The following is a 22,069-nucleotide window of genomic DNA, read 5'->3' as shown; positions in this document are numbered from 1 at the left end:
CGGCCTGGTTGCCATGGGAGCGTGGCTGCGGCCCGGGCTCTGGGCGGAGGCAGCCCGGGCTGCTCCTCCGCTGCCCTCGCCTCAGTGGCCCGGGGTGGGGGCGGCCGGACCAAAGCGAGGCCCCTCGGAAGGGAGCGGAAGCCGGCGTCGCAGCATCCCGCCTGCTCGTCCCCGCGGCGCTCGGTCCGCTGCAGGCACCGAGGCGGAGACACCTGGCCGCTGCCTGCTGAGGCCTCCGGCGAGCATCCCGGCGCGCATCCCGGCCTCAGTGTCGGGAACCCGGTTCCAGCCCCGCCGCGTCCGCTTCTGGGTGCGTCACTGGACGGGACCAGTTACCACGAGAGTGAAGACTGTAGCTCTGGCCCCGGGTAGGCTGCGCTTTGATCCGCGGTGTTGGGGGCGGGGGTGGGGTGGCGTTGTTCGTTGGGTTTATTTTGAGATTTTTTTTTTTAACTTTAAGATTCTCCAAAAATACTTTCAGTCCTTAAAATGACTTGGCCCCCAATCAAGACTTAATATTGTAACATTTACGCTTCTGGAAAAGAAAACTGGAAACACTTTGGTTTCCTTGTAACAAAATGTTTGGAAGTTGCTAAATTGGGTTTGGGCTTAGGGCTGGAGAGATGGCTTTAGGCTCGCATCAAAAAGTGTATGATTTCGGGGTTAGTTGACAGTTTGTAAGCAATGCTAGAGTAAATGTCCCCCCGACGGTGCTGGCTATGGCTGCCCTGGGGACAGCTGGCACACCACCCGCGTCTGGTGACCAGCTAGTAACCCAGCATTGCGCAGATTCACAAGTTTCCGTGGTGGGTTTTGTGGAGCCACAAGTCTGTGCTGAGACTCCTGTAGATTGGGGCAGAGGGAAGGAGTAGAGGGTGTAAAGTCTCCCTTTAGTGCTCGGTCCGAAAATGAATGTTTTGCAGATGTTCATATTGAGGTCCTGGTGTTTCTGCCCCACTGCCCTCCTGCCAGGATCTTCAGTACCAGCTGTTTTGGTTTTATTGGGGGCACACTTGTATCTGCCTTTAACATTCTGTTTGTAAGTCTCAGTGTACCCCCAGAAGATTCAGACCCGATTGAGTACAGCTATTGTCAAGGTAGAAAGGCCTGCTCTCTTGCTGTTACTGTTATTTTTTTTAAGACTGTCTCACTATGTAGCCCTGTAACTCCTACATAGACCATGCTGACCTCAAACTCACAGAGCTCCTCATTCTATGCGCTGAGATTAAAAGTGTGTGCTAGCACACCTGGCATAGGCCAGGCCCTTGAAGATGGTCAAAGAATTGAAGAATTCAGAGCCCAGAGTATACCTGTAAGTGTTCCTTAGCTCAGGATGCTCTCTAAAATTCAGGCATAGTGAGACATAGTGGCAAATGACTTTAATCCCAGTGTCCCGAGTGCCAAGGTAAGAGTATCTCTGTGACTTTGAGGCCAGTGTAGGCTACATAATGGAGTTCTAGACTAGTCAGGACTAAATAATGAGACCCTGTCTCAAAAAATAACAGAAAATCCGAGAAAAGAAGTGAGAATGATGGAAACAATTCGTCCAGACAGAATTAGCATTTTAATTCCTAGATGGAGGCTACAGAGGGTTTTGGAATTAAGACCTGGATAGAGGTAACTGAAGTTGGGAGTAAAGAATGATTGTCTGGCAGGGCCATTGGTGGCGCAGGAGAGCCAAGACAGTTGTAACCCCTCTGGAATAGGGGTATGGAAGAGGCTGAATGCAGTAAGGCTGCTGGTGGGTGCTGAAGGGAAGTTTAGTGGCTGAGGGGAACGTTAGCTCCAGGCTCGGGGATCCGAGTGACCTAGGGGTGCACTCTCACCAGTCGGAGGAGAAGCCTCTTAAGTCACCCAGCTGTTTGAATGCACTGCCCTTGATTATTTCCTGGGTCAGTCCCCTCCACTCTGCTGTAACAGCCACAGGGAACTCCCTGCAGCCTCTTAACACTGATTTGCCATTCTAGCTATAATAGTTTGGTACGTACAATCAAAAAAATAAATAAGTAAAATAAATAAAAACACCAAACTGGTATTGATGCTTGAAATGGTCCTTTTTGGAATCCAGTAAAAGTAAGGGAAAACTCTAGGTTAAACATGAGGCATGTTCAATGAGCCAGGCTTCCTGGGGGATACTTTAGATAGTCCCGCCTACAGAGTATTTCAGTGGTGTATCTTATTCCAAGAAACTTCCAATGGACCTCTTCTTCTTGTATTAGGAGGAATATTTTTGTTTTTCTGCTGCTGATGATTTACTTTACCACCAATTGTCTTGCTTAGAAAGTATTTGATTGACTTGGTAGCTGAGAAGTAACCATGAGGCCATGAGCATTTTGGGTTCTCAGTATGGTCACATCTGAGAGCCCATGCATTGCTTTCTGACAGTGCTACTGCCCAAGGTTAGCTCCACTTAGGCAGGGTCTCCTCCTCTGGTGGCCTCAGCAGCCCTGGACTCTAGTGACAGGAGTCTCTGTGGGGAAAAAGCTCCTTTGCTGTGGCCTCAGTATAATCCTGGGATTGAGTGTCCCTTGTTCCCTCTGGGCAACACATATGTGTGTTCCCATCCATGAACTCTCACAGTGCAGGGATGTGGAATTCATGGACTATCCAAGCCTAGGAAAGTGCAGCAGCCCCCAACCAGGGCTGGAAGGGAGTATAGAGTCACAGCTGAATCTGTGTGCTGATTTCCAGCATAGAGAGCATGGGCACCAAGCAGCAAAGTAGACATCGCAGCACACATCCTCCAAAAGACAGTGGAGAGCTAGGATATAGGTCAGTTCACCAAAAACTCACATTGAGAGAATCATTCAGCCAAGTTTTCCTTTCCAGGCCATGTCTCCCTCTGCTCGTCTTCCAGCAGACTTTGTATTAGAACAAGCAGTAGCACTCCTCTTTACTAGCACTGGAAGGACTGTCCCTGCTGCCTCCACCAGGGCTGAATGGAGAAGTTTCATCTTGTAGTCTGTCCTGGCCCAGCTTGATGGTCTAGGTTCAGGGAGAAACTGGCAACTACTTGTGCCCATCTGGAGGGTGAAGGGAGGTGACCCAGCAACGTACCCTACTGGGCATCTCTGGGTGGTTCTCCACATCCTCTCGGGACCTGGGAGCCAGCAGATGATCCTGGTCCATCTTGTTCTCAGATAACACTTTAAAATGTCCTGAGTCAGGCTCCCATGCATCTGCATGCCCGGCCTTCCTTAGGGCTGCATGTTTACACAAGGCAGTTGTTGCTGCACTGATATCAGGCTGCCCCTCCCTGGTCATCACTAGTTGTTAGTTTCACTTTGTACCCTACCAGAAGTTTTGGTTTTACCATGAGAGTATCACAAGCACGATGGCTTAGGAATTTTAGAGCAAGGGGGTTGGCATTGAAGCGGCAGCAGGGACCAGCATCTCTGAGGTCTGGGTCCTTCTGCCTTTTCTAGCTCCTGATCAGCCTTAGCCTTCATTGAGTGGCTCTATTCTCTGTCAGTATATGGCATCCACCCTTTGTGCGTCTGAGCCTCCACTTCTTGTGTGTGTTTATTAGGGGTAGAGGGTTTCTGGAGATGAAGCCCACACCTGGCCTTCTGTGTGCTTTTATACAGGCTTTATACCTTTGTAGTATACACCCCCAGATCATTTTCCTCTTCTTAAAAGTACACAGCCACAATGGACTTCCCGAAAGGGGGTGCCATTTTAATTTGGTCATGTCTGCAGAAACCCCAGTAAGGTCACATTCACATGGAACAAAGGTAGATCTGACCGTTAGTAAGGATGTAATTCAGCCTACAATACAGGTCAGACTTTCAGGAAAATCAAGATGGCTTAAATGGTACGTTAAGTAGAATTATAACATCCATTTTAAAGCTGGTTTGTAGACAACTAGCCTTTTCAGAGTGGTGGGCAATTCTGAGTACTTTGTGGCTTACCTTGTATAACATGAGCTAACACCTCCTCTAACCTAGTTGAATTCCTTCACAGAAGTCTTCCCTGGTCTTCTGAGCAGCCCCTGTGTGCAGAATGCCCCACAAGATCGGATTTGTAGTGGTCAGCTCTTCTGGACATGAAGATGGCTTCAGTGCCCGGGAACTAATGATCCATGCACCGACTGTCAGTGGCTGGAGGTCACCAAAGTAAGGCTGGACTAAAGGGCAGGGCTGAAAGCCCATCTCGGAGTCTGAAATTCCTCATGCTCTAAAAACACGAAATGCATTTTTAGTCAGTGAAAACTAAGTTAAATCACTAAAATTAAAGTGCATTTTCCTCCTGGAGTTCCTAAGGGAACCCAGTAAGCAGGACCCCTCCCCTCTGCACCTGAGCGCTGGGGGACTGCAGAAGTCAAGCAGATGGGATGGAGCAGGCACGCTGGCGTGCTCCTGGTCACTGCCGTGCCTACTCCTACCAACCCAGGCATACCCACTTTTCTCCCGAGCTCCCTGTTTGAGTGGTCTCTGTCTCCTGCCTCCCTCCCGCTGCTAAGGGTAAAGCCTGCATACTCTCTGCATTTCCCTCTGCAGAGACCTCCAACATTCGCTGTGTCTGCCCTGAAAGTCCATGAAGCTTGAAGGTTCCTAAGCAGATACACAGGGCTTCCTTTGTGACAGTAATTATGCAAGCCACACTCACATGGTACTTTTGTCGTTGGCACGGTATTTCTTTAAGGTCATAACTATATCCATTTTAGTGACATGCTTCCAGAGGATACCAAAGGAAAGGCTGGTGTACCCCTGGTCACCCCCACAGAGTCAGACTAGGTTTGGCCCAGGAGTCTCCTGAGTTACCTGAGGTCAAGTATGTTGCAGGAGTTAAGAGAAAGTCTCCTCAAAAGAAGTGTCACCAAGATGGACAAGCTGTCCTGTCAGCAGCGGCTCAGAAAGGGTATTCAGGGTGCTGGTGGGGTTGGGCTCAGGGTGCCATGTCGTCCTTAGAGCCTGGGGATCCAGGCTTAAGATCTCCAGAGCTGACTGCTCCAGCCTACACTCCAGTCTCTGGTTCCAGATGAATTTTCTTACATGTATTATGCATATGTCCCTGCATGTCACTGCATGTGTATGGAGGTCAGAGGTCAACTTGTAGGACTCATTTCTCTGTTAACATTTCCTGGTTTGGCAGCAGACACCTTCATCCACTCAGCTGCTTTTATTCAAAGCAAATTATTCTTATTCAGAACCAATCTGTCCCTGTCAATGTACTTCATAAGGATGGGAGGCTCGGGGTGTGATTCAGTGGGACAGCACTTAGCCTGAGCTGAGGAAGTCAAGGAACTGGGAGGTAAGCACAGGGCTGAAGTGTTAGTGGCACCCCGGCTAGCTGTGCTCCACCCTTGAGCCCTAAAGGAGCTCCCCCAGTTTATGGGTTTCGTGAGTGGGAAAGAAGGGCCTGGCCAGCAATGACAGCAACACACACACACACACACACACACACACACACACACACACACTTGAGTGCACACACACATGCACTCACACACACATACACTCACACACACGCACTCAACACACACACACACACACTTGAGTGCACACATGCATGCACTCACACACACAACACACACAACACACACACACACTTGAGTGCACACACACACATACACTCACACACGCACTCAACACACACACACACACACACACACTTGAGTGCACACATGCATGCACTCACACACACATACACTCACACACAACACACACACACACACACACACTTGAGTGCACACACGCATGCACTCACACACACACCACACACACACACACACTTGAGTGCACACACACATACACAACTCACATACACTTGAGTGCACACACGCATGCACTCACACACACAACACACACACACACACTTGAGTGCACACACACATACACAACACACACACTTGAGTGCACACACGCATGCACTCACACACACAACACACATACACACTTGAGTGCACACACACATACACAACACACACACACTTGAGTGCACACACACACACACTCACACAGGCACACACCAGTCACCCAGCAGTGATGCTGATACTTGGGAGGGGAGGGGCCTATGACTGCCCATCCTTCAGAGCTCCCATTGTTCCACATGCCCACGGTGCTGGCCAGCTCATGTGTCTCAGTGCTGTCCTTTCAACATACTATACTGCTGAGTCATGACTGCTTGCTGTGTAGCTTCCTTGCTGACAGAAGTAGTGCTTTAGCCAAGTCTTGCTTTGTGCTCATGGCTTGTGTAGGTCCTGAGTGAAATTAAGATGCTTCAGCTCAGCCTGCACCTGGAGCCCTCAGCACACCCAAAAGTCACCTCCTGCATATTGACAGCCTGGCGTCCTTTAAGTGGATGCTTCCCTCATGTCCTCAGGGTCCTGTGAGGAAGCCTTTGGCTCCACCCGGCCTCCTGGTACAGCCCCCTAAGAATGGTTGATTTGTCTCCTGATAAACCTGAAGTCCACTTCAGCCTTTAGTCTTCACAGCCTGAGGTTAGGTTTGCAGGTGGCCAGCAGAGCCAGTCACCTTTAGAAGGGAGAAAGCATCACAGTGATCTAGTCAGGTACAGGCTACCCCACATCCAGTCTGCTGCACCACAGACTCACCTGCCTGAAAGCAGGCCCACAGGAAAACTGCAGACCTTGCTCAGAGACCCATGACTGTGTTTGCCTCAGGTTCTGCCAGTTTCCACAAGAAATCGTCCTCCAAATGGTGGAGAGGTGCCGGATAAGAAAGCTGCAGCTGCTTGCTCACCAATACATGATCTCCAGCAAGGTCGAGTTCTACGTCAGTGAAAGCTTGCCTGAGTACTTGGTGCCCTACCAAGGAGAGCGCTTCCGCAGACTGGGGTGAGAACGACCGACACTCAGGGTACAGTGGTGAAACTGAGCCCGACAGCTCCATCCATGAACTGTGCCTCTTGGCTCCTTGTGATCTTCCAACACATGCCTGGGGTTTCGTGTGCTTAAGAGGCAGGGTACCATATCTGTGGGGGCTCAGCAGCTGCTTCTCTGGTAGAAAGCTTTTCTCAAGACTGTTCATTGGAGCCTGACCCTGGAAGGTCCCTAGGTTGTTCCCACTGGCCCCGTGGGGTTCAGTGGGAGTGGGAGTGGCCTTGTCCACAGTCCTTCAGGCGTGGCTTTCCTTTCAGCTACGTCTCTCTGTGTGACAATGAGAAGACAGGCTGTAAAGCCCGGGAGCTGAAGTCTGTTTACGTGGATGCCGTGGGGCAGTTTCTCAAATTGATTTTTCACCAAAACCACGCCAACAAGTACAACATATATAACCAGGTAAGACATGTGTGTGCTTGAGGCTCTGCGCTGATACCAGAGCACACACACACACACACACACACACACACACACACACACACACACGTGCGTGTGTCTGTAAGAGGAGTGCTCAGGTGTCCTCGTACATGCACAGTCAGGCACTTTCTCAAGAGCAGTTGTGTGAGTGGCTGTTGCTCTCTGAAGCCAGGCTCTCCCATATGTTAACTCTGGCGTGTAGTCACAGGGCACACAAGAGCCTCATGGTTGGACCAGACTCAGATAAAAGAGAGTGTGAAAAGGCTTCCTGAAGGTTTTCCCTTCAGCTTTGTGTAGCAGCTTGACACCCATGTGGTAGAATCACTTTCTCAGTGAGCATGTGTGACTGGCAGTCTTTTGCTTTGGCAGCATGATGCAGATGAACACTCAGAACTGTCGGAGGCCAGTGCCCGGGAAAGCCACTCACCTGTGGCTGGTCCAGCTGCTTCAGCTGCACTGCTGCCTTTTCTTTCTTTTTTTTTTAATTAAATTTATTTTTTATTTTACAGCCCAACTGCAGCTTCCTTCCCCTCCCTCCTCTCCTCCCATCCCCCTCACCCCCACTTTCCCTCCACCACCCCCCATTCCACTCCTCCTCTGTTTCTGTTCCAAAAGGGATAGGCCTCCCCTGGGCATCAACAGAGCATATCCAGTTGCAGGAGGACTAAGCACCTGCCCCTGCATTAAGACTGGGCAAAGTGACCCAGTAAGAGGAATCGGTTCCCAGAAGCCAGCCAGTGCGCTAGGGACCGCCCCCACGTAGCTTACTGGTAGAGTGCTTGGTAGAGCCCACACTCAGAGCCTGAGTTCAGTCCCAGGACCTCTTCCCCCTGACGAAGAAAATCAAGTGTGTCCAGAATAATCTTGCTTGCACACATTTGTACCCCTTGCTGCCTCTCCAAGAACGGGAAGAAGCCAACAGGTCACATTGTTGTAACAGGCAAATGAGTTGTGAGATGGGCAGCTGCTGCGTCTTGAGGTCTGTTGTAGCGTGGCCTGGGGAACAGGAGGGGTCGTTTCTAACAGTTTTTTCTCCTTCCACCCTGTCTACATGTGTCTACAGTAGGAATTGGTTAGGAACTTGGGCCCCAGTGATCGGTGGGAAGGAAAGCAACTTCTCCACCAAGGTCGAAAGGTGAAAATCAGCACATGGGTTAACTGAGCTGAGTTAATTTAGTGTCTCCCTTCCTTTTCTGGGCTAATGTGGACAGAGACCTCTTATTGGGAGATTCTGCTAAAACTCCAGGTAGCGTTTATGTTTTAGAAGCCTGTAAACCATAGCAACTTTGTTGAGCATTAGAACAGTAGTTCTATTAACCTACTGAGCACGTCACCATTCTCTACATTAGCGTGAACCCTGCTGCTGTCCATGCACTTGGGAGTACACATCCTACCTCAAAACACCACAGTCAAGAGTCAGTTATAGAGCATAAGGCATCTCAGACACTTCATACTTAATGTCTGCTGATTTAACTGTTTCTTAGGTGGCTTTGGTTGCGATAAATATCATTGGAGACCCTGCAGATTTTGGTGATGAAAGCAACATTGTAAGTATGGAAAGTTTAGTTCCATAAAAGGAATTTCTTTGGGAGGAGGAATCATTAATTCTCATCACAAAATGTATCAATTCCAAAGGCTTCAAAACTTTACTTGGGAATTTTACCGCCCATTCAGACAACTAGGGCCACTGAGTCTTGCTGGCACCTCTCTATTAAACAGTTGTAAAATTAAGATTTGTTTTGTCCTCTGTTTGCTGAGAGTCTAAGAAGATGTTTTGTTCCCAAAGACCTCTAGAGAGAAGCTGATTGACCATTACCTTGGCCACAGTCCCCACAATGAGGACCCAGCCCTAGAGGGAACTTTTGCTGGGTAAGAGCCCTCCCATTTCCTTTACAAGGTACTCATGACTCCTCAGTCATTCCAAAGGATTTGAGGTCTCAGGAAGGTTTAGGTCGGGTGAGCAGATAAGTCACTGGTTGAGTTGTCTGGTGTCTGTGCAGGGATTAAGGTGGCTGCATATCTTGCACACCTCCACTGAGGCATTCAGAGAGGCTTCAGTTCTGTGTGTTCAGTGTTAGCAGTGACCCTGAGAACAGTGATGAGTTGTCACCATGCCTCAGCTCTCAGGCTCTGCTTCAGAGTCCAGAGCCTGCTAGAGAACCAGGTGTACCCTCAGCTGTATCACTGGACAGCTCCTTCCTGGGGGCCACACCGAAGCCTGCACCTACAAAGCAGCTGCAGTGCCCAGTGGCATTCTCCAGCAGAGTTCCACCTTCAGTGGTGGGGCAGGCAGAATCCATGGCCCCCAGGATTCTGTGAAGTGTGAGTGTCAGTGCTGGAATTCATTCTGTGAGAACCTGACTTGGCCCTGGGGTAATACATAAAAGTGGGTGTGCTCCTGCCCTAGAAATTCAGACTATGGCACCGTGGGACTTTTTTTTTGTGGGGGTGGGGAAGTGGGGGTAAGGTTTTTAAAACTAAAACCTTTGTGTTATTTCTGGGACATCATGGCAAAGTGGTATAAAGTTGTAAGCATAGTATTGAGAGTTAATATGTAGTGTGTGGGAGCAACATGTACGTCATGTTAACCCTTACATTACTGGATGGAAGGGATGTTCGTAGCTGCTGCAGCTGTCCATCAGGAACTGGGCTAGCAGGCAAAGGGCCTGATCAAAGGGGACCTGGGGATTTTTGAGCTCATTGTTATTCAAGTTTTCCAACTAAATTCTTTGTGACAAATAATATCTAATTAAACTTGACTTATATGTAAAATGCCCCAGTCACAGCTTGTATGAATTTGGCTCACATCTTGCAGCCAGTGCAGCTGACATGAAGCCCTGGAACTGGTCCTCAGGTCTGTGTGATGCGGTCCTGGCACATGCCATTGCTGCACTTTGCAGCCCCAGAATGAGGTTCCTCACTGTCATGATGTAGATAGTGGCACTGATCACATGGTCATGGATGCTGAGTTTACCTGAGGCTTGGCCTGACACACAGCTCGGTGAAGCACCAGGAGCAGGAGCCCCAGAGAGCTCATGGCTGCAGCCTGACCAGCCTGTCCGAGTCTATAGGAGCCCCCGTGAACAAAGCTGGGACCTTCTTACCAGCATGAGCTCTGGACTCTCCTGACCTGAAGGGACGTTTTCTCTCCTTAGGAGATCTGACTATATCTCTCCACTTGATGACTTGGCATTTGACATGTACCAAGACCCTGAAGTCGCACAGATCATCCGCAGGCTGGATGAAAAGAAACGGGACGCTGTCAAGAAGGAGCGCTATGACCATGCAAAGAAGCTGAAGCAGGCGATTGCTGACTTACAGAAGGTGCCGGTTCTGAGAGCCGTGGGCCTCCTCTGCACCCCCCAACGAGGGCTCCCAAAGCTGAGGGATAGACTAGGAGTCAGAACCCCAGGCAGGTGGGGGCGGAGCTGGACCCGGAGGCTTACTCCTCCTCTGGGGCCTGGCTGTCTTAGCCTGTGTGAAGCTCCTGGGAACCCTGTGTTGAGATAGCACGCAGGACAGATCTCTGCCACCCACAGCTGTCCTGTGAGCAGATGCCCATTGTGTGCCGCAGGTTGGTGAGCGCCTGGGGCGCTATGAGGTGGAGAAGCGCTGCGCAGTGGAGAAAGAAGACTATGACCTGGCCAAAGAGAAGAAACAGCAAATGGCACGCTACCGTGCCCAGGTGTATGAACAGCTGGAGCTGCATGGCCTCCTGCAGGGCGAGCCAGAGGTCAGAATGGGCCACAGGGTAGGGGCACATGGGAGAGGTGAGCGTGTGGGCTAACGCGGGTTCTCCACACCGTGTGTCGTGTCGCAGCCCCTTGTCCTTTGTCTCTCCCCCAGATGCAGAGGCCTTTCGCTTTGCCCCTCCAGCCCCTTGCGTCTCCCAGCAGCCCCCAGCACTGGAAGGCCATGTCCTCACACCCATGCACAGAAGAGCTGGCACCAGAAGACACATTTGCAGGCCCTGTCCTCCGGGAAAAGCCTTTGGCATATACCTTGGCATCTTCTCCTCGGCATCCGGCAGTGGACCAGTCCCCGCCTGCCGCAGGCCCTGCACCTAGGAGCCATGTAAGTTACTCCACTTTGGCGTGCCTGTTTCCAGCAGCACCTGGGCTGCAATGGGTTCTAATCCCAAAGCACGGGTGCATGCCTGCCCCCAGGCCCCGCCCTCCTGAATCCAGAAGGGACCTGGGACGATAGCAGAGCACAAGCAAGCATTGTCCATTGGCCACACCCCTTGAGAGGCACATCTGTAACCTACCATGTGGGGCCCTCTGGGTCTGCCCTGTCATCTGTGGGCTCACAAAGTCTTATCTTTTGAGCCCGTGGTTCTTCTGTAAGAAAAAATTACATATATGTGTGTGTGTATATATATATATATATATATATATATATATATATATATATATATATTTCAAGCATTGCTTCAAGGAATGAGAGAGCATGTGTAAAATGCCCATGCCTGGAGCTCTCAAGAAGCTGAGGCAAGATTGCTGCCAGCTCAGCTTGGGCTGCCTAGCAAGTAACAGGACATCCAAGGCATTAGAGTGAGGCCCTGTCTCATATGGGTACGTTCCCTGTACATACTTTTCCACATAGTGCCTCAGTCATGTATCCATGGTCACTGTGCCTGTTAGAGCAGCATCGTAACAGGAACCTGAGTCAAGCTGGGCTTTTTATTGACTGTTAAGCTAGGAATATAATAGGTCCTGCAGGTTCCAGGATTGGTTTGACTCGAGAGCTCAATATTGTCGTCAGAAACCTAGTTTCTTCCTGTCCCCTGTCCCCTAGGCTGCCTTCTGTCACAGCAGCACATTCTCCAGCAGGTCCTCACTTGAGTCTGGCTCCATCAACTTGATTCACATACTCCAGCCTCTGGAGCAGCATCAAGAACAGGAGAGCCCTATGCTGACTGGCCTCACCAGGCCTTTTCAGAAGGGGCCTTTGCCCACGTTTCCACCTTAGGGTAGTGATGCCCCTGTGGCCTAGTCTTCTATGTTGTCTCAAGGTTGCACACAGTGATTTCAGACTTTGAGAAATTTATTCTCACCCATGTGCACTCACCGACTGTCTCAGTACCGTGTGCTTCAGTGCCCAGGCAGGAGTGCTCCATCTCCACTCCCACTCTGCTGTGTACTTGTGGTTTTGGTTCTGTGTCTTTGTCTCTGACTGGACAAGGTTGTGAGGGCAGAAGGTCCATCCTCACTGCTGTGTGGGCTCCAAGAACAGTGCCTGGTGAGTTAGGTGCTAGAGGACAGAAGACTGGGGTGGCAGCTGCCTCACCAAGGAGCACCACAGAGGAGCACCACAGAGGAAGCTTGTCACAGATTCCCTCACTGGGAAGCTGTGTTGGGCCTGAGACCCAGATAAGAAACATGTTTACTGCTCTATGCACTGCAGTATGTCAGCAAACACTAGTCTGAAACACAATGGGATGATGGCCCTTCCTCCTGTGCTTTGTGTCAGCTGAACTTAAATGGCTGCAGGTGGCTATAGTGTCCGAGCTGAATTTGTGTGCTGGTCGTGAATTTAGACAGGAAGGGAAGGAAGGCTTCATCGAATTTTCCCAGTTATAACCACTTGTAGGAATTATTCTGATCTGATGCCACTTAGCAGAGTAACCCATCCCTGTGGACCTCTCGCCTCCCATCAGGCTGTGGAGCAGACACCCTGGGCAGAGCCCCACCCACAGCCCTCTGCTCGCCCACAGGTGGACGTCCTGCCCTACGATGAACGGCCTCTTCCTATCACTAGAAAGCAGCTGGGGGAAGCTTCCGCAGAGCCAGAAGTGAGACAGGCAGACAGCAGTGATGTCCGGAGACGGGGTGTCTCAGGGGAGCCAGAGCCCTTGACAGAGAAGGCCTTGAGAGAAGCCGGTTCTACCATCGACACCTTAGGCGAAGCTTTGGTAAAAAAAAGGAAAATCAAGTTATGCACATGCATGACACACATGTGTGCATGTACACACAAGCAGAGCACACCAACATAAGGAAAAAGGGGGAAACAGCTACAGATTGTGTTTTTGCTTTGTTTAACATGCGTACAAGTGTGTGTGTCTGTGTGTCTGTGTGTGTGTGTGTGTCTGTGTCTGTGTGTGTGTCTGTGTGTGTGTGTGTCTGTGTCTGTGTCTGTGTATGTGTGTCTGTGTGTCTGTGTATGTGTGTCTGTGTCTGTGTGTGTGTCTGTGTATCTGTGTGTCTGTGTGTGTGTCTGTGTGTCTGTGTGTCTGTGTGTGTGTCTGTGTGTGTGTCTGTGTGTGTGTCTGTGTGTGTGTCTGTGTGTCTGTGTGTGTGTGTCTGTGTCTATGTCTGTGTCTGTGTATGTGTGTCTGTGTATGTGTGTCTGTGTCTGTGTGTGTGTCTGTGTATCTGTGTGTCTGTGTGTGTGTCTGTGTGTGTGTCTGTGTGTCTGTGTGTGTGTGTGTGTCTGTGTGTGTGTGTGTGTCTGTGTGTCTGTGTCTGTGTGTGTGTCTGTGTATCTGTGTGTCTGTGTGTGTGTCTGTGTGTCTGTGTGTGTGTGTGTGTGTGTCTGTGTGTGTCTGTGTCTGTGTGTCTGTGTGTGTGTTGTGTGTCTGTGTGCCTGTGTCTGTGTGTGTGTTGTGTGTGTCTGTGTCTGTGTCTGTGTCTATGTGTGTGTTTGTTTGTGTCTGTGTCTCTGTGTGTGTGTCTGTGTGTCTGTGTGTGTGTCTGTGTGTGTGTCTGTGTGTGTGTGTGTGTGTGTGTGTGAGTGTGTGTGTGTGTCTGTGTGTCTGTGTCTGTGTCTGTGTGTCTGTGTGTGTGTCTGTGTCTGTGTCTGTGTCTGTGTCTCTGTGTGTGTGTGTGTCTGTGTGTGTGTGTCTGTGTCTGTGTTTGTGTGTCTGTCTGTGTCTGTGTGTCTGTGTGTGTGTCTGTGTGTGTGTGTGTCTGTGTCTGTGTGTGTGTGTGTGTGTGTGTGTGTCTGTGTGTGTGTCTGTGTCTGTGTCTATGTCTATGTCTGTGTGTGTGTGTTTGTGTCTGTGTGTCTGTCTGTGTGTGTACACATGTACATCCTGCCATTCACATGTGGAGGTCTCAGGTCTTAATTTCCCATTAGCACTTGCAGCTCTACCTCTCATTCTGCAGAGGGCTTCCTACTATAAAAGAGTTCTAAGTGCAGCCTGGCAGTCTGAGGTGGCGGTGTGGGGCTGGACAGTCTGCCTCCTGAGGTGAAGCAGGACTGCTGTTTCCTGCTAGGTGGCTGGGGCCTATTCCAAGACATGGTCCTGCCGAGAGGATGCACTGCTGGCATTGTACAAGAAGCTGATGGAGATGCCTGTTGGGACCCAGAAGGAAGATTTGAAAAACATACTCAGAGCATCTGTCTTTCTCATCAGAAGAGCCACAAAGGACATTGTGACCTCAGTAAGTCCCTCTGCCTGCTGCTCACAGGTCATTAAAGTAACCAGTGACTTAGCTTTCAGTGAGGCCAGCAGGAGGTGTGTCCTAGGCTCCAGGGAAAGTGGCAGGTGAGAGACAGCGTCCTTGCCTGGGCCCTTCCTCTGCTCTGCACGGTCTCCATTTTCCCTCAGACCAGCATTCTGCTCTTCTCTTTTTCATGAGCCTTGAGAAGCCAGCAAAGTGCATTCCAAAAAAGAAAAGTTAAGAGCTGGGTGTCTCTCGGGAGCAGTGAGCTGACAGAGCATGGTCAGGAGGGTCAGTGAGGGCCACAATGAGAGCAGGGCTCCAGGTGGGGGTGCTGCACTTGGAAGCAGTTTATAGTATAACGTTCACATTTGTTGATTTGCTGTTTCCTCTTGAACTCCCACTACTGCAGCTCATCTGTCTGACCTCATTTTCTTCAGGTCTTTCAGGCTTCATTGAAATTGCTGAAAATGATAATTACGCAGTATATTCCCAAGCACAAGCTGAGCAAACTGGAAACAACACACTGTGTGGAGAGAACTGTCCCCCTTTTACTCACCAGAACCGGAGACTCCTCGGCTCGCCTCCGCGTCATAGCTTTGAATTTCATCCAGGTCTGAACTTGCCCATCACCTTGTTGTGGCTGTCTGACTCTGCCTTGCGGGGTTCTGTACTCCAGAGCCTCAGACACCTGCGTCATGCTCCCCTGGTGCTGGAGGGTGAGCTCAGTCTACACACAGACTTGTGTTGCTGTTTTGAGACAGTCTCATTTTGTAATGCTGACTGGACTTGAGCTCACCTGTAGTCCAGGCTGGCTCCCCAAGTGCTCAGGTTGCAGGCATGATTCCACACCCAGCTTATTGGAGACAGAAATAATGAATGTATAAAGCTAGGGAGACAGCTCCGCAGTTAATGCAGTTGCTGTCTCCCAGTTAAGATCCTTTCAACCCACATAAACACCAGGTGGGCATCATGCTCCCCTGTTATCCCAGCCTTGGATGATAGAGATAGGTCCATGGAGTGAGCGAGCTGTGTAGCAAGGCCAGCCATGTTGGTAGTCTCTGGGTTTGATTGAGAGACCCTGCCTCAAGTAAGGTGGATTAGGTGTGGAGGAAGATTCCTGAAGTCAGCTTGGGCTTCCCCATGCACCTACACACATGCCAATGTGCATGGCTGAGCACCTGCACCCGCACACATGTCAATGTGCATGGCTGAGCACCTGCACCTGCACACATGTCAATGTGCATGGCTGAGCACATGCATCTGCACACATGTCAATGTGCATGGCTGAGCACATGCATCTGCACACATGTCAATGTGCATGGCTGAGCACATGCACCTGCACACAAGTCAATGTGCATGGCTGAGCACCTGCACCTGCACACATGTCAATGTGCATGACTGAGCACCTGCACCTGCACACATGTCAATGTGCATGGCTGAGCACCTGCACCTGCACACATGTCAATGTGCATGGCTGAGCACCTGCACCTGCACACATGTCAATGTGCATGGCTGAGCACCTGCACCTGCACACATGTCAATGTGCATGACTGAGCACCTGCACCTGCACACATGTCAATGTGCATGGCTGAGCACCTGCACCTGCACACATGTCAATGTGCATGGCTGAGCACCTGCACCTGCACACATGTCAATGTGCATGACTGAGCACATGCATCTGCACACATGTCAATGTGCATGGCTGAGCACATGCATCTGCACACATGTCAATGTGCATGGCTGAGCACCTGCACCTGCACACAAGTCAATGTGCATGACTGAGCACCTGCACCTGCACACATGTCAATGTGCATGGCTGAGCACCTGCACCTGCACACATGTCAATGTGCATGGCTGAGCACCTGCACCTGCACACATGTCAATGTGCATGACTGAGCACCTGCACCTGCACACAAGTCAATGTGCATGGCTGAGCACCTGCATCTGCACACATGCCAATACGCATGGTTGAGCACATGCACCATTCACACGAACAAAGAAAGGGCTGGAGCGATGGCTCAATGGGCAAAAGGCACGCCTGCCACCAAGCCTGACAACCTGAGTTCAATCCTTAAGTTGGGCCAACGCAGTTGGAGGAAAACTCCAACAAATTGTCTTCTGCCCTCTCCCTCTGTGGTGTGTGCACACCCGCACACCCGAACACCCGCACACCTGCACACCCGCACACCCGCACAGACAGAATGAAGTGTAATCACCTAGAGGACTGCTGACAAAGGAAAGAAGCTCTGACACCCGGTTTATGAAGAACTGTGAAAATATGTGGCTTTATTTAAATCAGCTGATGAACACATCTAGTTCAGGAAGCTTGTTTTGCTTTTCTTAATATGAGACATGGGCTCACCTGGAACTTGCTGTGTAGCCAGGAGTGACCTAGAACTAGATGTCGTGTTTGTGCTAAGCCTCCCAAGCACTGGGATTACAGGTGTGCACTGCCCAGCTGATTCAGGTATCCTTAAGCTCCATATCTGGACTTGAGAAATCTAAGAATTCCTTAAAGTTTGATGCAAGTTTTTGTGAGTGTATACATCTGTCTTAGAACTTTTGTCATTCTTCAAAATGTGAAGAATCTCAGACCTGGTTTTATTAAGAAACTTAATTTCAGGGAAACCAAATATGGGGAGTGAGGGTGGATAAGAACAGAAGTGCTGCCCTGTGCTGGTAGCACAGCTTGGACGGGATGCCACCTGTAAAAGGTTGTGTCAGCCCTTGAAAGACAGGGGCAGGAGGATTTAAGTGAGTCTCAGTACAAGTGAAAATGTATATCGCTTCATTTCTTTCCTGCATGTACAGTTGGGTTTTGTTTCCTTAAGAGACGGTGTCTGTCCCTGACACGCAGGTCACCCTTCTTCTGGGCACAGGTGTTCTTCCCAGCTCAGCCTTTCCACAGCCACGCTGCAGGAGTGTGTCACCACACTCAGCCCATGTTTAATACTTTTTTAAAGACAGTTTTACCATGTAGCCATGCTCTGCCTCCCCTTCCCTTGTGCTAGGGCTCCGGGAGTGTGCCTCTCTGGCTTTCCCTGTTAGTTTCTGGGTGGTCTAAAGCTCCTTTACTATCTGAGGTAATCCTGTGCCAAATGTTACCAGACAGGTCTGGAGAGACGGCTCAGTGAAGAGCACTTGCTGCTCTTTCTGAGGGCTGCAGTTGAGTTCCCAGAACCTATGCATGGTTTCTCACACCGTCCTGTGACTCCAGCTCACAGGATCCAGTGTCCTCAAACACCTACACTCACAAGGCACATACACACAGACACATAGCACAAGTGCACACATAGACACGCTCACATATAAATAAAAATAAACTTTCAAAGTCACCAGGTTAACTGCTCCTGAGCCTCTACGTTCAGGCCCACTTGTTACTTCAGGAACCTGCTGTCCTGACCTCTGGAGGCCATATTTACATGCCTCTGTCCTTTGTATCTGAGCCGTCACTCATGGCCCAAATACAAAGAGAGTATTGTAACGATAACTCTTTCCGCCAGCCTCCCGAGTTCCACCGCCACATTAGGGCCCAAAATAACACACCAAGTCTTATATTAACTACAATGCTGCTGATCAATGACTCGGAACTCCCACTTGCTAGCTCAGTCTCAATTATCAACCTTAACCATTAATCTATATATTTTATAAAGACATCTTATGGAGGACGCCAGTGGTAAGCCTCCTCTCTTCACAGGATCACATGGCGACTCCTGTCTTTACTACATTTCCCAGAATCCTTGACTCCTAGCCCCACCTATCTTGCCTTTCCTATTGGCCAACAGTGCTTTATTTATCAACCAGTAAGACAAACATACACAGAAGGACTTCCCCCCATCAGATTATGACTATTTACAGAGCATGAAGGGGCAAGTTCAGGGAGGCCTAAGCTACCTAGTGCAACTCTGTCACCCAACAATGGAAGCGATAGATGGGACTTTCTCTCTAGTCCACCAGAGAATCATTGACACCCAATGCTAAAATTCTGTCTCTGAGCCTAACCTCTTTCCAAATTTTACCTTCAGAAAAAGGTTTTACTGACACTGAGAAATACCTAGATCAGAAGCCTTCAGACTCTGGTGTTGATCTCTTCTGCTTCAGATCTGTGGTTCTACCGCCTCTCTGATTGTTTCCAAGAAACCCCAGCTCCCATTCATAATTCTCTTGTGGCTGGTCCCTGTCCCTTCACTCCCCTGTTTGTTCCCTTTGCTGTTCAATGTAACAGTCATGCTAAGTTGTACTGAATCACCTCCAGCTCCTTACCTGTAGTAACTAACAAATTGTGCTGCATTTGTAGGAAATGGCCTTGTTTAATGAGGTGAAGTCTCTCCAACTCATTCCGTCTTACCTGGTGCAGCCGCTGAAGTCCAATGTTTCTGTTCATCTGGCAATGAGCCAGGTGGACCTTCTGGCCCGGCTGCTGAGAGACCTGGGCACTGAGAATTCAGGCTTCACCGTGGACAATGTGATGAAGGTGAGCCAGCCTCATGTGGCGTGACACTGGCCCCAGTACCACAGCTTAGAGCAGGGCTGTCTGTCTAATCAGTGACTGTTCTGTCCCAGTGAACATGCGGGATCATGTAGGATCTCCTGTTTGTTCACTCATTAATGAGAACATAGGATGCACAGGTCACTATCCACGGTGGTAGCAAATCCTGAGAGTCATTCTTTGGGGTGTTGATTGGGTGCTCACCCAGCAGGCATAGAAGCCCAGGTTCAGTCTGCAACACTGCACACTCCTGTGATCCCAGCACCTAGGAGGTAGATGCAGGAGAGTCAGGAGTTCAAGATTATCATTGGCTACAGAGTGAGTTTGAGGCCAGACTGGGCAACATACAATGCTGTCTCAAAAAAACCTGAAAAACAAAAAGGGATTAGCTTAAGAATATATCAGAGGATATAAACCATGCCTACCTTGGTCTCCTGCCTGGATCCTGCCAGACACTTGTTTCATGACCAAGCTCTGCTGTCCATGGTACAGAACAGCTGTGTGTGGCCCGAGTAACCCAGTGAATGTTGACGGCTGCCATCACATTCAAGGCCACCTGATGATACAAAGGAAAGGAAGAGAGGGGTACAGAGGTGATTGCAGGGCCATGGGGGTGGCTGTGCAATGCACACTGAACGCAGAGGCAGGGAGGCTCAGGAGAAAGGTGGGCCAAACACAGACTGGAAGGAGGTGAGGACCCAGTGTGGGAGTCAGGTGGTTTGGAACTTAAGCGTGGGGCTCGGGTTGAGCCCTTCAGAAGTGTGGGAGGTGGGAGGCCCAGGGCCCAGAGCCACTGGGGAGGCATTGACCCCTAACATGGCAATGCCAACCTAGACCTGGGCAGTGCATTGTGACATGATTGTATGATGGCACCACAGTGCAGTTAAAATGAAAGATACAGGAGGTGGTTCCCAACCTTCCTAACACTGGGACCCTTTAATACAGTTCCTCATGCTGTGGTGACTCCAACCACAACTAATTTTGCTACCATTGTGAATCCTACTGTACATATCTGTTTTCCAGTGGTTGTTTGGAGGGGGGTGGTGAACCACTGACATAAGTTGATTGAGCTCAAGGTCTGGAAAGCACGGTCCAAACAACCATGGAGCAGAAGCCCCAGTGTGTGTGTGGAGGGCAGACGGTGACATGTAAGAGTCGGTGCTCTCCTTCCACTGTGGGTACCCGGGCCAGGACTCAGGCAGTCAGGCTTGGGGTAGGTTCCTTTACTGGCTGAGCCGTCTCACTGATAGTCTTTTGGTGGTTTGTACAATCACCGTGCTAAGGACAGAACAGTTAGACCAGTGCTCTTAACACTCACTGCGTCCCCAGTACCCTGCTCACAGTGTCAAAACAACACGCACGCACGCACGCACGCACACACACACAAACACACACACACACACACAAACACGCACATGTGTGCACACTGTGCAAAGTGACAGCCTCTGGGCAGCAGCACATACCAGCTGCAGGTGAATGCCAGAGGCGGAAAACAACCTGGGGCGAGAGACAAAAAAACCTCACAGAGGTGTTACCCTCCTTGCCCTGGATGTTGCATCCCTGAGGTTTATGTCAGTCCCTTTATGTCTGGTGTATTTCCTAATATGAAGTGTGTGGGTGGGTTAGCTAAAGAGTGCTTTCGTAGCACACTAGTAGTAAAAGCAAAGCACAGTGCTGGACTTGTGTGCTGTGTGCTGGCACATTATGAGAACTGCGGGTGTGTGGCTCCCTCTACGGCTGTATCCTCTTTGCCTTGTCTTTTTTTTTTCCATGTCTTTGGGGTACTCCTGGGTTGCTTTTGTGCTGGGAGAAGTTAACTTTGTTGTTAGAAAATCAGTAGCAGAGCTGAGATGCTTTCTTTGCAGTTTGCACTGAGCGCCCTGGAGCACAAGGTATATGAGGTACGAGAGACAGCGGTCAGAATCATCCTGGACATGTACAGGCAGCACCCAGCCCTCACCCTGGAGCACCTTCCTCCAGAAGACAGCAGCACACGCAGGAATCTTCTCTACAAAGCCATTTTTGAGGGGTTTGCTAAGATAGACGGCAGGCCAACAGAAGCTGAAGCCAGGGTGAGTTGGCCTTTGTGAGAAGATGGCCCTGCAGTCTGTGTTTAGCAGCAGCATGAAACATAGACCAGCCATGCTGATGCACACCTGCAACCTCAGCATTGGGAGGCTGAGCTAAGAGCATGGCTGTGAGTACCAGACAGGCTGGCTAGGAAAAAAGAAAGACAGAGGAATAACAGTGCTACCTGAGACATGAATAAACAGCCAGTTTGTTTCTTAAGGAGCCCCATGTGGAGAAGCACGGGCTGTGGTAAGAAGCAGGTCCCCAGGCCGTGCCCTGGCCTGGCTGTGCCCCACCTGGCTGTGCCCTGCCTGTGAGCCCAGAGATATGAGATCAGTGTTTCCCTGTCTGGGAAGAGCAGGGTTAGCAATGCACAAACCTTGAGTGAACCACTGAAGACTTCACTTTTAACACGAGTTACAGTCATATCCAAATTTAGATGCTGTGATTTGTCTCCCAAAGTCTGAAACTACCCCCAGAAAGTTCTTCTAATGTAAGAAAAAAAAATTGTTTGACCAGGCCCAGAAAAGAGCAGCCACAAAAGAAGCCGAGAAACAGAAGAAAGAAGAGATGAAGGCTCTGCAGGGCCAGTTATCAGCACTGAGAGAGACCCATGCTGAAGCCCAGGTCAGACACTAGTGCACCTCTCACCTGAGTGTGCAGGGTTGTGGATGGTGCAGGTGGTGCCCTTACTTTCTAGAATTCTGGTTGGTTGGGGGCACAAGTAAAAGAGGGCCTGCACCAGCTCCTTGGTGTCCATGTGAGTTAGTAGCCAGCTCTATTGCTGCTAAGAGGCTTGAAGGGAACCTCCTGCCTGCCCTCCCTCAAGGTGGCTCAGGGGGTCTCTACTGCCAAACTGATGAG

The 22,069-nt window shown here is 50.1% G+C and overlaps 1 protein-coding gene across 4 annotated transcripts in view; it reads left to right on the top strand.

Moving 5' to 3' along the window:
• Positions 1 to 36: 36 nt before the first annotated feature.
• The window catches only part of LOC100768787 (centrosomal protein of 104 kDa), a 38,280-nt gene continuing 16,247 nt past the window's right edge, over positions 37 to 22,069 (top strand). For 3 of the 4 annotated variants that reach the window (XR_004768081.1, XR_004768082.1, XM_027398462.2), the window contains exons 1-15: positions 37 to 368; positions 3,964 to 4,115; positions 6,626 to 6,799; positions 7,102 to 7,240; positions 8,743 to 8,805; positions 9,045 to 9,127; positions 10,414 to 10,582; positions 10,833 to 10,991; positions 11,105 to 11,332; positions 12,975 to 13,172; positions 14,476 to 14,643; positions 15,084 to 15,257; positions 18,944 to 19,120; positions 21,001 to 21,207; positions 21,725 to 21,832. Coding sequence is in view for 2 of the 4 variants with exons in the window: in XM_027398462.2 (XP_027254263.1) it covers positions 4,003 to 4,115; positions 6,626 to 6,799; positions 7,102 to 7,240; positions 8,743 to 8,805; positions 9,045 to 9,127; positions 10,414 to 10,582; positions 10,833 to 10,991; positions 11,105 to 11,332; positions 12,975 to 13,172; positions 14,476 to 14,643; positions 15,084 to 15,257; positions 18,944 to 19,120; positions 21,001 to 21,207; positions 21,725 to 21,832 (2,160 nt within the window). In the remaining 2 variants the exon portion in view is untranslated. The remainder of the gene's footprint in view (positions 369 to 3,963; positions 4,116 to 6,625; positions 6,800 to 7,101; positions 7,241 to 8,742; positions 8,806 to 9,044; positions 9,128 to 10,413; positions 10,583 to 10,832; positions 10,992 to 11,104; positions 11,333 to 12,974; positions 13,173 to 14,475; positions 14,644 to 15,083; positions 15,258 to 18,943; positions 19,121 to 21,000; positions 21,208 to 21,724; positions 21,833 to 22,069) is intronic. The other variant, XM_027398463.2, reaches the window with a different exon arrangement.

Source organism: Cricetulus griseus, chromosome 2 (genome assembly GCF_003668045.3).
Source record: "Cricetulus griseus strain 17A/GY chromosome 2, alternate assembly CriGri-PICRH-1.0, whole genome shotgun sequence".
Taxonomy (NCBI): domain Eukaryota; kingdom Metazoa; phylum Chordata; class Mammalia; order Rodentia; family Cricetidae; genus Cricetulus; species Cricetulus griseus.
This window is presented reverse-complemented; position numbering and strand designations above follow the sequence as displayed.